Genomic DNA, 14,209 nt, shown 5'->3' with positions numbered 1-14,209 from the left:
CTTCTCTAGGGGATCCTCCCAACCCTGGGATCGAAACCAGGTCTACTTTACTGCAGGCAGATTCTTTACTGCCTGTGCTACCAGGAAGCATAACTGTGAGTATAATGGCTTTCACTGAGTTCTGTGAGTCCTTCTAGTGAATTATTGAACCTGAAGGTGGTCTTGGGCACACCCAGCCGTGTAGCTGGCATCAGAAGTGAGGGTGGTCTTGGGCCTCTCAAGTTCTGCAGTATCTTTGGGCAGTAAGGTAACAACCACATCCCTGACACCTTATGGTGTCCTCCAATGGATCAGACTCTGGCCTCCAACTCAGAGCCCTCAGTCAGCAACTCAGTATCCAGCTCAAACACAATATCTCTTTTTTCTTGTTTGACTTCATTGGATTTATCTTTATGGCTATTTTCTATTCATATCAAGCAGTACTAGGTCTCCACTCCAATACTTTGGCCACATGATGCGAAGAACTGACTCATTGGAAAAGATCCTGATACTGGGAAAGATTGAGGGGAGGAAAAGAAGTGGGTGACAGAAGATGAGATAGTCGGATGGCATCATCGACTCAATGGACATAAGTTTAAGCAAACTCTGGGAGATAGTCAAGGACAGGGAAGCCTGGTGTGCTGCAGTCCTTGGAGCTGCAAAGAGTTGGACACAACTAAGTGACCGACAGTACTACTACCATATATCATGTACATATAATGTACATATCACACATATAATATGCATACGTTACACATATGTATACACATATGTCACATATAGACATATATACAAAATATAGCATATGCAATATATGCGTTTTAATTGAATGTATCTTTAGGGCTACCTGTTATTTATATGAAACAATACAGATTTTCCAAATATTAGTGTGCTTTTAAAAATATTTTTTAAGTTAAAATGAGAGTTTCTCTATAAATAAATGAATAATAATACAGGTGTGACGAAAATGTGGCAAAAATTGAGAAGAGAATATATATACATAGTCATATTGTTTTCTTTTTTTTAATTTAATTTATTTATTTTTGGCTGTGCTGGGTCTTTGTTGCTGTGCGGGGGGTTTTCTCTAGCCGTGGCAAGCGGCGGCTACTATTTGTTGCAGTACAAAGGCTCCTCATTGCAGTGGCTTCTCCTGTTGCAAAGCACAGGCTCTAGGGTACACAGGCTTCAGTAGCTGCCCAGTGGGGCTCAATAGTTGCAGCACTTGGTCGCTCCACAGCATGTGGGATCTTCCTGGATCAGGGATCAAACTCTTGTCTCCTACATTGGTAGGCAGATTCTTTGCCACTGAACCACCAGGGAAGCCCCAAATCATATTATTTTCTTTTCTGATACTTCCGTTTCTATTTTATTACTCATTTTCCTTCTTTTTTTTTTTTTTTAAATGCTACTCACAGCCCACTAAACTGATTTTGTAACCTGTGAACAGGCTGTGACCAGAAGTTTGTGAAACATTGTTATGCAACCACTTTGAACCGGACCCTGTCTCTTTGCTTTGGCACGATGACCCTTGACCCTGGGCAGAGGTCTCCACCCCCAGCCCTGTGATTCCAAGGGTCTATTTTTGACTAACCTGGTTGAGTTCCTCCCCACAGGCAACAGAACCCAAGGGTCTTCAGGAAGTGCCCACTGGGGCCTATACCCCTTCTCGACCATGCTATGGGACCCCAGGATCCTGGAATTCCCCACCCAAACTACTCTGAGCCCACTCTAGTGGCCTTCTTGTGGACACACCCTAAACCAAGAGGGAACCAGGAGTATGGCTGGAGCTTGGATGTGCAGGGTGGGGTGTCCACACTCACGTGCTGGAGGTACCCAGAGTGGGGAAAAAGCCAGTTGCCGTGGGCCTGGGGCCTCCATTTGTAATTGCCCAGTTACCAGCACCACCTCCCAACATCAGGGGCCAAGCTGGCTTTGGCTCTGCACACACACCTGCAGAGGGTCTCCATCTGCCCTGGGCAGAATCCAGCGCTGACTCTCTATTGGTCAAATCTTCCCGAGGCCCACCCCTCATCCCTCCCACCTCACCCCTGCTGGCTTGGTTTACTGTATCCCTCACCTAGGTTCCGGAGTCTGTGACCTTCCCATCTTTCTCCTGGGGGCCCTGCCCCAGCCCCCGCCACTTTGTTCCACTCCCTGGTCAAGAATGATCAGAGACCAAGGGACAGAGAACACAGGGCTTTACTTCCTGTCTGAACAAAATGGATAAACGGGGGCAGGCAGTCCTCAGGCAGGCAGGACTGGGAGAGCAGGGGGCTCAGGCCATCAGTCCTGGATCTGGCTCCATCCACCTCTTCTCTCTCAGGCTGGGCTTTGTTGTAGGTCCTGCAAGGTCACAGCGAGCCAGTGGGGGCTCAGTCTCGGGGTGCCCATTAGATCGTCAGCCCCTGCTTCCTACGGACTCATCTGTCACGATTCCAGCACAATCGGGGCAACTGTCTGCACTTGCCACCTGGGGTGAAAGAAACAGTTCAGTCGTGAGTCAGAACAATGCTGATTATTACGTGTGATCTGGATGCTGGAGGATGAGGCCCATCCGCCCTGTCCCTCAGAAGGCTCCAAGGCAACTCTGAGCAAGTGACAAGAAGCTGATGGGGAAGAGCCGGCTCAAGGGTCCCCAGGGGTCATTCACGTGTTCAGCAAATATTTACTGTGCACCTACTCTGGGCCAGGCAGTGACCTAGGCACTGGGGACACGGCAACACGGCCAGGAGCACGAACGGAGGCAATCCCTGCTTTGGGAGCACTGACTTACCAGTGGGGGAGATGGACAATGAGAAAAGACCTAAGTCAAGTGTACGGACGGTGATGAGTCAGTGATGAGCGCTATAACGAAAAATAAAACAAGGAAGGAGGCAGGGAGGCCCAGGAGTTGGGGGAATCCTCATGGCGATGACTAGACGTGCCTCACAGGGAAGGTGATATTTGAGCAGAGACCTGAAAGGGATGAGAGGGAAGCCACGTGGACATCTGGAGGAAGGGTGTTCCAGACATAGGGAACAGTCAGTTCTAAGGCCCTGAGTGAGGGAGGAGTAGACAGGAGGGATTAAAGGAGAGCCGGAAGGCCAGGGGGTTGGGCCAAAGCAAATGAGGGGGATCTTAGAAAACAAAGGAGGGGGACTTCCATGGAGGTGCAGCAGTTAAGACTCTGCTCCCAGAGCAGGGGGCCCAGGTTCAATCCCTGGTCAGGGAACTAGATCCTACGTGCCTCAACTAAGAACCTGCATGTTGTAGCCAACTAAGACACAAAATGTGTGAAAGCGTGTGTTAGTCGCTCAGCCGTGTCCGACTCTTTATGACCCCATGGACTGTAGCCCACCAGGCTCCTCTGTTCATGGGATTCTCCCGGCAAGAATACTGGAGTGGGTTGCCATTCCCTTCTCCAGGGGATCTTCCTGACCCAGGGATCTGCATTGCAGACAGATTCTTTACCATCTGAGCCATCAAAGCAGCCAACTAAATAATTTTTTTTAAAGAAAGAAAACAAAGGGAACTTCAGAAAACAGCCCTTTTCTATCTCCCAGCTGCCACCCTTACCTATCCTTCCCTCCCTCTGGACTCATCTCCTACTCCTCTTCTCTCACACCTTCCCAGCCACTCCGCCTCTTCCCTTGGTTATTTTAACAAGCTCAGCTCATTCCTGCCTCCAGGGCTTTCCACTTGCTTCTCCCTCTGCCTGCTTTTTAAAATCATCTTTCTCATCATCAGAATCCATTCTGCTTTGACCTCTTAAGAGGAAGTGCCTCTTCTCATCCTTCTCAATCTCATCTTTATTTTCCTCTTGGCAAGTCTCTTTTTCTGTATTCACACTGCTCATGAAAGCATTGACCTATTTATTGTGATCTCCTACCAGCTGTGAGTTCCCTAATGGTGGGGACCAGGGTCCCCAGCATCACAGCACAGGAGGGCACAGGGAGTGTGTGTGTGTGTGTGTGCTCAGTCGTGTCTGACTCTTTGCCACCCCATGAGCTGTAACCTGCCAAGCTCCTCTGTCCATGGGATTTTTCCAGGCAAAAATACTGGAGTGGGTTGTCATTTCCTACTCAGGGGGATCTTCCAGACCCAGGGATTGAATCTGCGTCTCTTGTGTCTCCTGCATTGGCAGGTGAATTCTTTACAACTAGTGCCACCTGGGAAGCCCGGGCACAGAGTAGGTGCTCACAAATGTCACTGGAACAATTTAGAGTCCTAGAGGTAACATTCAGGCTCTGCCCTCACACAGACATAGGTCCAGCCCTTCCCTGATTTTTATGTGCTCTGTGACCTTGGGCAAACTTTGCAACTCTCTGAGCCTCACTTTTCCCACAGGGGAGAGCACAGTGCCTGGCACAAAGTCAGGATCTATAAATATGAGTTGAAAAACTGAGTCAACAGTGCTTGACTCCCTTATTCAACACCAATCAGGCACGTATCAGTGATCTCTTTTTAATTCTATCCAGGTTCTGCCTCCCACCTTAAGGCAAAAAGATATGGCTGTGCCCCTTTTCCTGATGAGGAAGCTGGACAAGAGAGGTCATAAAACTTGGCGTGGGTTATACAGTTTAACTGAGAGCTTGCAAACTGGTGGCCCTTGTATTTTATTTAATCTGTAGCATTATTAAAAAAACTAGTTTCTCTGCTTGAAATCCTCCCTTTGTCCCCCTTTCCTGCCTGACACTAGGCCCTGGGAGGCTGAGCACAGCCTGGTGGGACAGACGAGGGCAAAAGGAGAATGAGGCTGAGGTGTCTGATCCTCTCAACCCCTGCCCTGCTCCTTCCTGGGGAGCTTACCAGCAACCAGTGGCTGGAAACCTCTCTCTGGAGCCACAGCTCCTGTTTGGGGCCCCGTCCTCCAGCTCCATCTCTCACCAGGCCCTGGTGCAGCTGCTCCTTCCCCTCACTGCCTCAGGCTGCGCATCACAGCTCCCAGGTGTTGCTACTCCTGGGGAGTTGCACCATTGCATTCCCCTGCCATGTGAACAAGCCCAGGCTGGTCTGCTAGAGAAGACCACCAGGTGAAGACCTGATGTTCCCATTCAAACAGATCCCTGCTGACCCGCAAATGCCCTCAGAGGCATGAATAAATCCAGCAGCAACCAGAAGAACCACCCAGCTGAGCCCAGACTATGTTTCCAAAGTGCAGAAACGAGAGGTCAGTAAATGGTTATCATCTTAAACCACTGAATTCCATGGTTTACATGGATGTGCATTCTCAGCCACTCAGTCGTGTCTGACTCTTTGCAATCCCACAGACTGTAGCCCACCAGGCTATTCTGTCTGGATTGGATTTCCCAGGCAAGAATACTGGAGTGGGTTGCCATTTCCTTCTCCAGGGGCTCTTTCCAATCAAGGGATTGAACCTGCAGCTCCTGCATTGGTAGGTGGATTCTTTACCACTGAACCACCTGTGAAGCCCAGTTTATATGGATATGTCTCCTTTAAAATGACCTTGTTAGGGGCCCTTCAAATCCTGTCTGGTCAGAGTGTAAGCCAAGGTCTCCTCCCTCCCACTCCTGATGCCTCTCCCACCCAGCCCCCATTCTCACTGGTGAGGATGACGATGCCTGTGATGAACAGCACTGCTGCTACCATCAGCCCCCGTTTCCGGAGAGTGTCCTCGTCTGCAGAGAGAGAAATGGAGGAGTGTGATGAGAGGGGCCTTCAGCCTCCTTCCCCCACCGCCTCCCAAGAGTAACTTACCATAGAAGAAGGGGTCATCCTCCTTTGAACCTGGAGGGGAAAGAAGGGAGCAAAGGTTTATGGAGCGAATTGGAGAGTGAGAGAGTCAGAGAGGAGAAACCTGTATCTCAGCCTTGGTGCACTTAGGGCAAAACCTGAAGTCCTCACAAGGACCCAATCAGGTTCCCATCACCTCTAAACTCTTCTCGATTATCCCCTTACTCACTGTGCTTTACTCCCACCCCCATTCCCCATGGGTGAACTGTGCGAAACCCTGCTCACCCCAGGGCCTTTGCACTGGCCGTTTCTACTGCCAGAGGCTCCTTTCCTCGGGCATCCACATGGTTCCCCTTAGCTTCTTCTCATTGAGGTCTCCCTGGCCTTTTACAGAAAATGCTCTCTGACCACTCTCTCACCCTAACTCTGTTGCGTCGTTTTTTTTTTCCCCCTTCATTTTTCTTGACAGCAACTTAATATATGGCTATTATTAACTTGTTATATACAGTTATGATCCTTATTTACTGTCTCTCTCTCACGAGAACATCTGCTCCATGAAGGGAGAAATTTTCATCTGTCTCATTCACTTCTGTACTCTTGGCACCTAGAGGAGGGTCTGGCCCACAATAAGTGCTCAGTGAATATTGTTTGAATGAATGAGTGAATGAGCTGTCTATGTGATCCATGGCTGTATCGTTTCCATCTGTTCACTGAGGCTGGCTGCACAGGAAGTGGAAGATAAGGCCAGGAGGGGAAGAATCAAGGTGCCCCTATACACAGAGCTCTCTGCTGACTCCAAACTGATCTCCAATGCACAAGTAAATCCATCTGAGACCAGAGAAGCACCCAGCCAAGCCCAGACTAGACTTCCAAATTGCAGATCTGAGTGCTAAATAAATGATTGTCATTTTAAGCCACTGGGTTTTGGAGTCATCTCTATGCAACACTCACACATTCATTCATCTATTCGGACATTTACTGTGTGCCCACCCTTTAGTCACTCACAAGAATACCTGCCCTGAAGTCAGGTGTTCACCCAACACCTGGCTACTGAGCATTCTTCTGTGCTATGCAGTATTGAGGTACTAAGAACACACAGTGAACAAGAAATAGCCTGTGTCCAGTCTGAGAAGGGAGTTACTGACCAGGCTGTCTGAGGATGGAGTTCTTCCTCTCGTGCCTGCTTGGGGATCGTGTCTTGGAGGGCGTGGAGCCTTGAGTGGGATTGGCAGGGGATTTCGTCTTGGAGGGCGTGGAGCCTTGAATGGGATCGGCAGAGAGAGCAGCCAGAGGATGGTGGAGGGCAGGAGTGACCCAGGGAGAGGAACGAGAGACACCATTGATGATCTTTGGGAGTAGCCCCTCTCCCACACCTACATTCAGTGAGCTGGCACAGGTTCCCCCCCCGCCAACCCACGGAGGCAGCCAGGAGTGGCAGGTGCTCACCCTGATTAAGACCACCAGCCCAGGCTAGCTTGCTAACCCCCGAGGAGCTCCTGGCCCCTCTCTGACCTTCTGGATGGCCCCATGATCAGGAATAAACGGTAACATCTGTCAGACCCAGACAAGGGCCTCCAGGATCTTGACCGAGTCACAGAACTTGAAGATACTGGTTCGAAAACATGTTGAATATCACCTCTGCTCCCAGACCAAAAACATCAGAGGGTTCCTCTTTGTAAAAACATGACTATCCCCCAGGAAAGTCCTGCCCCTCTGGCACTGAGAAGCATCCCCAGTAAGGTGGTCACCCCTGACGGATGCCCAGATGTGAAGTCAGCAAGCAGAGAAACTGCCTCATGACTGGCTCCCCAGGCCAGCCTCAGCGCCTCACTTCCTAAACATGAACCGACAGCCAAAGGTTACAAGATGTTCAGGAAAGCTTTTTCCAAGAAAAGGGAGCAGCAAAGTCATGGGCAAAGATGGAAGGATCACAGGAAATGTAAAAGGACAGCCTCAGCGGTATGTAGGGCTTATTGCCCCCTCCCCCAGTGTGAGGAAGCCTGGGCTCAAATTTTGGTTCTGCCATTTTGCACTGTGTGGCCTAAGGCCTGCCGAGTAACCTCTCTGGGCTTCAGTTTTCTTCCGTGTAAAATGGGGTACCAACAGCTCCTACCATGTAGGATAGTGATCAGTACTAAATGACTGATCACGTAAAAGCTTAGCACAGTGCATGGAGCAAACCCTCAGCACATTGTTGTATTGTCTACTTGGCTCCGACTCCCCCCTTCTGTGATCAGTCCGTCCACCTTTCTCTCGGGAAATGTTGCTGCTTCCCCAGACCATCTCAGTCTCCTATGGTAACCCAGCCACAAGGGGGAGCATGTGACCCAGTCTCATCCGTTCCTGTAGCGCTCAGAGGCTTCAGTTGTGTCCAACTCTGTGCTACCCTATGGACTGTAACTTGCCAGGCTCCCCTGTCCAGGGGATTCTCCAGGCAAGAATACTGGAGTGGGTTGCCGTGCCCTTCTCCAGGGAATCTTCCGACCCAGGGATCAAACTCGCATCTCTTATATCTCCTGCATTGGCAGGCGGGTTCTTTACCACTGAGCCACCTGGGAAGCCCCATCCTTCACTAGGACCTTTCAAATTCCAAGTTAAAATTTTCAGCAGATGCTGGGTGAAACTCAGAAGTTCTGAGCCTGCAGGTGATGGAGCCACTTCCTTTCCAGGTGAAAGACAAGCTCCAGCACGAGAGAACAAAGACGCAGGAGAGAGAGAAACTCTGTGGGGGCTGGGCAAGCTTGAGATTCAGCAGTGCCTTTTACTCTTGGCTCCTTGACCCCCTCGGCCCAGCTGAATTTTCATCATGTATAACCAGGGATATAGAAGAACACATAGAGTAACCCAGGTCAGCAAGGACTCAGAGTAAGAGAATCCAGAAATATGAAGATGTTTTCTCAACTGGAAAATGTGGAAACAGCTGCTATACCCCCACCGCCATGGTTGTACAAAATTAAAAAAAAACTCCCTTCCCCCAAGACATCGTATTTCCATCTGTTGTAAAATTGTTTTAATAGACAGACTCTGTCAGCAGGAGATGCGTTACTGTCATCACTGGGAAGTTATAACAATGATAACAACAACAACAAAAATCTACAGGGGGAGGACTTTCCCCATTAGTGCCCTTGTGCAGTGCCCAACCTGAGCAACCATGCATGCATTCCAGGTTGTGAGTGGCCTAAGCTATAGGACTTCCAGTGGGGGCTGCTTCTCAAATATGGGCCATCACACAGGCATTAGAAACCACCTATTACCTTTATTTCCGCTCATCTCCCTTTCCCAAATGTTACCTCCGGTAACATTGACTCACTTGTCCTGTGGTGAGTCACCTCTTCCCTTACTCTTGGTCTAATTGGTTCACACAGAGTTGACTGGGTTTTCCAGCCCCATGATGGGGCACAAGACTCAGCCCTGACCAATCGGAGCTGTTCATTTCCCAGGCTCCCATTGGTCAGTCATGGGCACGTGACCCCACCTGGGCCAATGAGAGTCAGCTCTAGGCCGTGTAGCTAGAGAGGCACTCTAGTTGCTGAGTTTGTAATTGCAACTTAGAACTAGTGGACCACTTTTGCCACTAAAGAGGGGAAAGCCCTCTTCAGAATGAAGACAGAAGAGCTGAGAGAGGAAGAAAGTCGTGATGACAGTGCTTGAGCTCTTTGACCCAGCTGTGCCTGACATTAGTGCCTCTGTACTTAACAAAGCATATATTGCTAATAATTTTTTTTTTTCAGTTGGGTTTTCTGAATTTTGTAACTGAAAAGCTCCTGCTCTAACATTAAGAAGATCTACACCAAGGATAGGAGAAGGCAATGGCACCCCACTCCAGTACTCTTGCCTGGAAAATCCCATGGACAGAGGAGCCTGGTGCGCTGCAGTCCGGGGTTGCGAAGAGTCGGACAGGACTGAGCGACTTCACTTTCACTTTTCCCTTTCATGCATTGGAGAAGGAAATGGCAACCCACTCCAGTGTTCTTGCCTGGAGAATCCCAGGGACGGGGGAGCCTGGTGGGCTGCCGTCTATGGGGTCGCACAGAGTCGGACACGACTGAAGCGACTTAGCACACCAAGGATAAACCCACAGGCACATTTCCCGCACCAGCCCTATGAAGGGACCTGAATCTATTCAGGGTCTTGGAGGGACTTCCCTGATTGTTCAGTGGTTAAGAATCCGCCTTCTAATGTAGGGGACACAGGTTTGACCCCTGGTCCAGGAAGATCCCACATGCCTCAGAGCAACTAAGCCCAAGGGCCACAATTATGGGGCCCAAGCACTCTAGAGCCCATAACAAAAAGAGAAGCCCGAGTACTGCAACGAAGACTCAGTGCAACCACTCTAGAGCCCATAACAAAAAGAGAAGCCTGAATACTGCAACGAAGACTCAGTGCAACCAAGACCCAGTGCAACCAAAATAAAATTAATTAATTAATTTAATCAAGTTACATTAAAAAAAAATAAAGAGGGTCTCTGAGTCTATCAAATTTGGAAATGCTGCAAACCAGATAGATGGTCCCTCTTGGGATGCCTGCTGCAAATAAGCTTTATTACGACTCTGAGAAGTCCCAGCAGATAGAAACGTGTTTAACTCAAGAGTTTCCCAAATATCTTTAACCGCAAACCAAAAAAAAAAAATTGGAAAAATGTATTAATTCCCCAAACGGATGCTCTGAGAAACGTACTCAGGGAAATGCTGCCCTAGATGGAGAATTAAACACAACTCAAGTACGTTGCTGTTTTAGTCCCAGGTCTACCTTGCGTTGTGCTCTTGTCCGTCCCCTGACCTGTTGTTAGCAGCACCTCCGTTTCCATCGGTTGCTGGGTCTGGGTGTCCATCTGGTTTGGTGTTGCTTCTACTCAGGGCAGAAGAGAAAGGCGGGGAGGGTGAGAAAGGAGTGAATCATGGACCTGCAGAAAACAACAAGGGTCCTTCTCCCTGAACCAGGCTGGCTAAAATCAAAGATGTCCACAGATAAATGTCGCTGTGGGGGTGAGAAAGGGGGACCCTCTCACGTGCCACTGGTGGCAGGGCAAGTCGGTGTTCTTGTGCCCCACAGGGTCATGAGTAAACTTCACAGCCAGGTTCCTGGACCCTCATCCCTGGTGTGTCACTGACTTCTGGTGACTCCTTGGGCGAGTGACTCTGAGCCTCCTGTAAAATGAGGATAGTCCTCATTTCTTTCTCAGAGGGCCTGTGTGAGGACTGAGTGAGTGAATGCAGGGTAAGTATTTAGAGCCATGACTGTCCCTTCATTTGTGCTGTAAGTGCTCAAGGAGGAAGGGACAAGGTTTCTCATTGTGGTGCTGTGAGCAGCAGGATGAACTGAGCCTAGACGGAGCCATGCCTGAAGGTTTATCCCTGGACTTTTCAGTTACACAAACCCAAAAACTCTCATTTGGTTCAAGCTTGAGATTTTTGTTGCTGTGAAAGGATGTTGACAGACCCATTCCTTGTTCGTCATCTGGGGCTGGAGTAGGGACAGGAATGATTTCAGTCGCTGGATCTGTTGGAATTGTGACCTCCTTTGATATCTGTCCTGGAAAATCAAGGATGAGAAGTCAGGGGGGAGCCTTTGGTCCCCCTTCTCTCACCAACACTCCTACCCTCCCCTCCCTTCTGAAACCTTGGTGGTCTGCTGGTGGAGCAGCAGTTGACCGATCAGCTTTGGTGGAAATATTTTAGAAATGCTAACACCGCAGCACCCTACCTCCAGCTGCCTCTCCCTGTCCATCCTCGTGGGATGAGAGAGGCAGTTAAGGCAAGTACGCCCAGGTGCTAGAGTCAGCCAGGGGCCTGATCTCAAATTCTGTTCCCAATAACTTCCTTGCTGTGTGACCTGGAGCAAGTGAAACCCGTCCCTCTAAGCCCTGGTTGCCCCCTCTGCAAAATGGAGATAATTCTTGAATCTACTTCTCAAGACTGTAGAAAGGGTGAAATGAGATGGAGGTGGGAAGAATCTCGCCTACTGCTTAACATGCAGTCTGTGCTGGATATCAGATATCGGATATCGTATCTATCTATCAATCGCCACTGCCCCCAGCCTGGCCCCGCCTCCATCCTCTCCCTCAGGGACCATCGCACAGCCTCCTCCCTAGTCTCCCTGCTCCCCACACACAGCCAGAGGGAGCCTGTGAACCTGATTCAGATCAGGCTGCTGGCTGAGTGCCTCCTCTGGCTCCACCTTGCTCTGGGTGAGAGCCAAAGCCCTCACGTGGCCCATAAGTGTCCCCCCCACCAACCCAATCTCCTGTCACCTCTCTGACCTCTCCTCTTTCCACCCCACCCTTTGTTCATCCCAACCCAGGCCCGGCCTGTCTGCTGTCACTCACACTCTCCAGACAGAACTCATATTCCTCACATACCTGCTTGGCTCATCCCCTCCTCTCCTTGTATCTGCCCAAATGTCACTTTCTGGTGAATGTCACTTTCTGGTGAGGTCTTCCCTGATCACTCTATTTAAGCAAGCCTCATTTCTCTCCTCTATTTTCTTTCCATAGCATTTTTCACCTTCTAGCATATAATATTGGGTTGGCCCAAAAGTTCATTTGTTTTTTTCCATAAGATGTTATGGGCCAACCCAATATAAGTTACTGAATGCATTTGGTGTCTGCCTTCCCAATTATAACGTAAGCTCCTGTTTTATGCCTTGCTGTTTCCCCAGTGCCTAGAATAAGATCTGCTCAGTGAACGCTTGTTGAACGACTGAATGAACACATGAAAACCATTTTATCCCAGAGAAATGGGGCAACTTCAGTGCAGAGTTTGCTCTGGGTTCCGGGGTTAGAGCCCAGCCCCTCCACACACTAGCCTCTGGCCCAGGGCACTTTCCTTCACTGAGCCTCAGTTTCCTCATCTGTAAAATGGGCATAATAGCATCATAGATTAGAGCAGAAGCTGAAACAAGCACCTGCAATGCAGAAAGCACCTGCAAGGATCCCCCGTAGATACTGTTTTCAGAAGACACTTCACAGGCAAGGGTGCTGCTGCTACTGCTGCTGCTAAGTCGCTTCAGTCGTGTCCGACTCTGTGCGACCCCAGAGACGGCAGCCCACCAGGCGTCCCCTTCCCTGGGATTCTCCAGGCAAGAACACTGGAGTGGGTTGCCATTCCCTGGACTGGCCTCAGCTCACCTCCTTTCCCTAATCACATATCACCAGAGGAACCAGGAAGCTCCTGTGTTGTGAGTCGAGGGTTCCTGGCTGCCAAGTAGAAAACCTACACCCATCTCCCCGCCAAATCAAACTCTGTGAGTTCTTCTTGGACGTCAAATGGAGGATGCTCAGCAGGACAGGCCCTGGCCAGACTCACTGGAAGCAGCCACCCAGGTCTGAGGTATCTAACAGGGTGTAACCTTGGCCCCCTTACTGGGGCACCCGCTTCCTGGTGCCAGCTCAGTAGAAGACTGAGAACACAGGAGAGAGAACCCAGATTCACCAGGCAGCCACCCAGCAACACAGGCACTTGAAGTGGGGCTGGGGGCTCTGCAGCAGGGTGGAAAGAAAGGGCTGGGCCTTACCTCTGGTGGGGAGAATCAGGCCAACGGTGATGAAGAGACACAGGCGACCAGAGGGCGACATCTATAGAGCAAGTCAGAGCTGGGGTCAGCCAAGATGTCAGTGAGGCAGGGACAGGGCAAGCCCCGGGATCCTGCCGCTCCCTTCCTTACCCTGAGCAGGCCCCTCTGGCTTCAGAGACCCCTGCTAGGGCTGATGGTTGGCTGTGGGGAAGGGGGCCAAGGGGAGGGTCTCAGAAGTGGAGGTTTCCAGCAGTCAATCCTTCATTCCCTCTTCAGGTCCCCAAAGATAACAAAAAGCATCAGTCTACACCAGGCTCCAAGAGGCAGCCACTGCCCAGGGCAGTCCCCCTGCCCCAAGAAGTGGAGAAGCACTCATGGGCCGGCTGGGACTGACCCTGCTGGGCAAGGGGAAGGCGCTGGGGCACAGAAAAGGAGATAGGAGGGCCTCGGCCCTCCCTCTGGGGCTGTCCTCAGAGCGAGGAGCCATCAAGGAGGGGGAAAGAGGAAGAGTGAGTAATGTACTTCTGATCTCAGAGGAAAAAGTGAGTTGGTGTGAGGGCCTCCCAGCAGGGACAATAGAGCGGGATGCTGGGCAGATCTGGGCGAGTGAGAGGGAGGTAGGCGAACTGGGGAGACTGAGGCAGGAGAAGCTGAGCGGTGCCCACATGGCGGTGCCGAAGACAGCGGGACGGAGAGTGAGCATGAATGGGGGGCGGAGAGGCGCCGAGAGGATGGTCTGTACCCACCTGAGCCCGGCGCCTGGGCAGAGGGGAGCGGATGGAGGAGAGTCAGAGGAGACACTCACGTCAGCGCCGGGGGTCCGAGCCGGCAGCCTCGTAGGGAGAGGGCAGCGGCGGCGGCTGCGTCCAGGCGGAGGGTGTGGCCAGGGGAGCGCGCTGGCGGGCGGGGACCGAGACGGGCTCAGTCATTTCCTCCCGGGTTTCCTGGCTTCAGAGCCCGGGGTGGGAGCAGGAGGGGGAGACGTTGAGGGCGATGCGGGGGCCTGGGGTGAGAGGTAGGGCGGAGGCCTCCTCCCACCCCGCCT

At 50.9% G+C, this 14,209-nt stretch overlaps 2 protein-coding genes across 10 annotated transcripts in view; both read right to left on the bottom strand.

The window, feature by feature from the left end:
- Nucleotides 1-2,160: 2,160 nt before the first annotated feature.
- On the bottom strand, nucleotides 2,161-14,157 carry FXYD5 (FXYD domain containing ion transport regulator 5). Of its 9 annotated transcripts, none has more exons than XM_010848986.1 (9): nucleotides 13,911-14,085; nucleotides 13,315-13,434; nucleotides 13,165-13,225; nucleotides 11,092-11,184; nucleotides 10,402-10,500; nucleotides 6,798-6,911; nucleotides 5,677-5,706; nucleotides 5,523-5,597; nucleotides 2,161-2,449 (listed from the first exon to the last, which is right to left on the bottom strand). In XM_010848986.1, the coding sequence occupies exons 3-9, from the start codon at nucleotides 13,223-13,225 to the stop codon at nucleotides 2,400-2,402; spliced, it is 522 nt and encodes a 173-aa protein (XP_010847288.1). In that variant the 5' UTR covers nucleotides 13,315-13,434; nucleotides 13,911-14,085; the 3' UTR covers nucleotides 2,161-2,399. The 9 variants fall into 9 exon arrangements, with proteins under 9 accessions (XP_010847288.1, XP_010847290.1, XP_010847291.1 ...); XM_010848988.1 differs by having other exon boundaries at nucleotides 13,315-13,365; XM_010848989.1 differs by having other exon boundaries at nucleotides 13,970-14,085.
- FXYD7 (FXYD domain containing ion transport regulator 7) overlaps nucleotides 13,971-14,209 on the bottom strand; it is a 9,886-nt gene continuing 9,647 nt past the window's right edge. The window contains exon 7 of the mRNA XM_010849289.1: nucleotides 13,971-14,024. Coding sequence (XP_010847591.1) covers nucleotides 13,971-14,024 — 54 coding nt within the window. The remainder of the gene's footprint in view (nucleotides 14,025-14,209) is intronic.

This window comes from Bison bison, unplaced genomic scaffold (assembly GCF_000754665.1).
Source record: "Bison bison bison isolate TAMUID 2011002044 unplaced genomic scaffold, Bison_UMD1.0 scf7180017864280, whole genome shotgun sequence".
NCBI classification, from domain to species: domain Eukaryota; kingdom Metazoa; phylum Chordata; class Mammalia; order Artiodactyla; family Bovidae; genus Bison; species Bison bison.
This window is presented reverse-complemented; position numbering and strand designations above follow the sequence as displayed.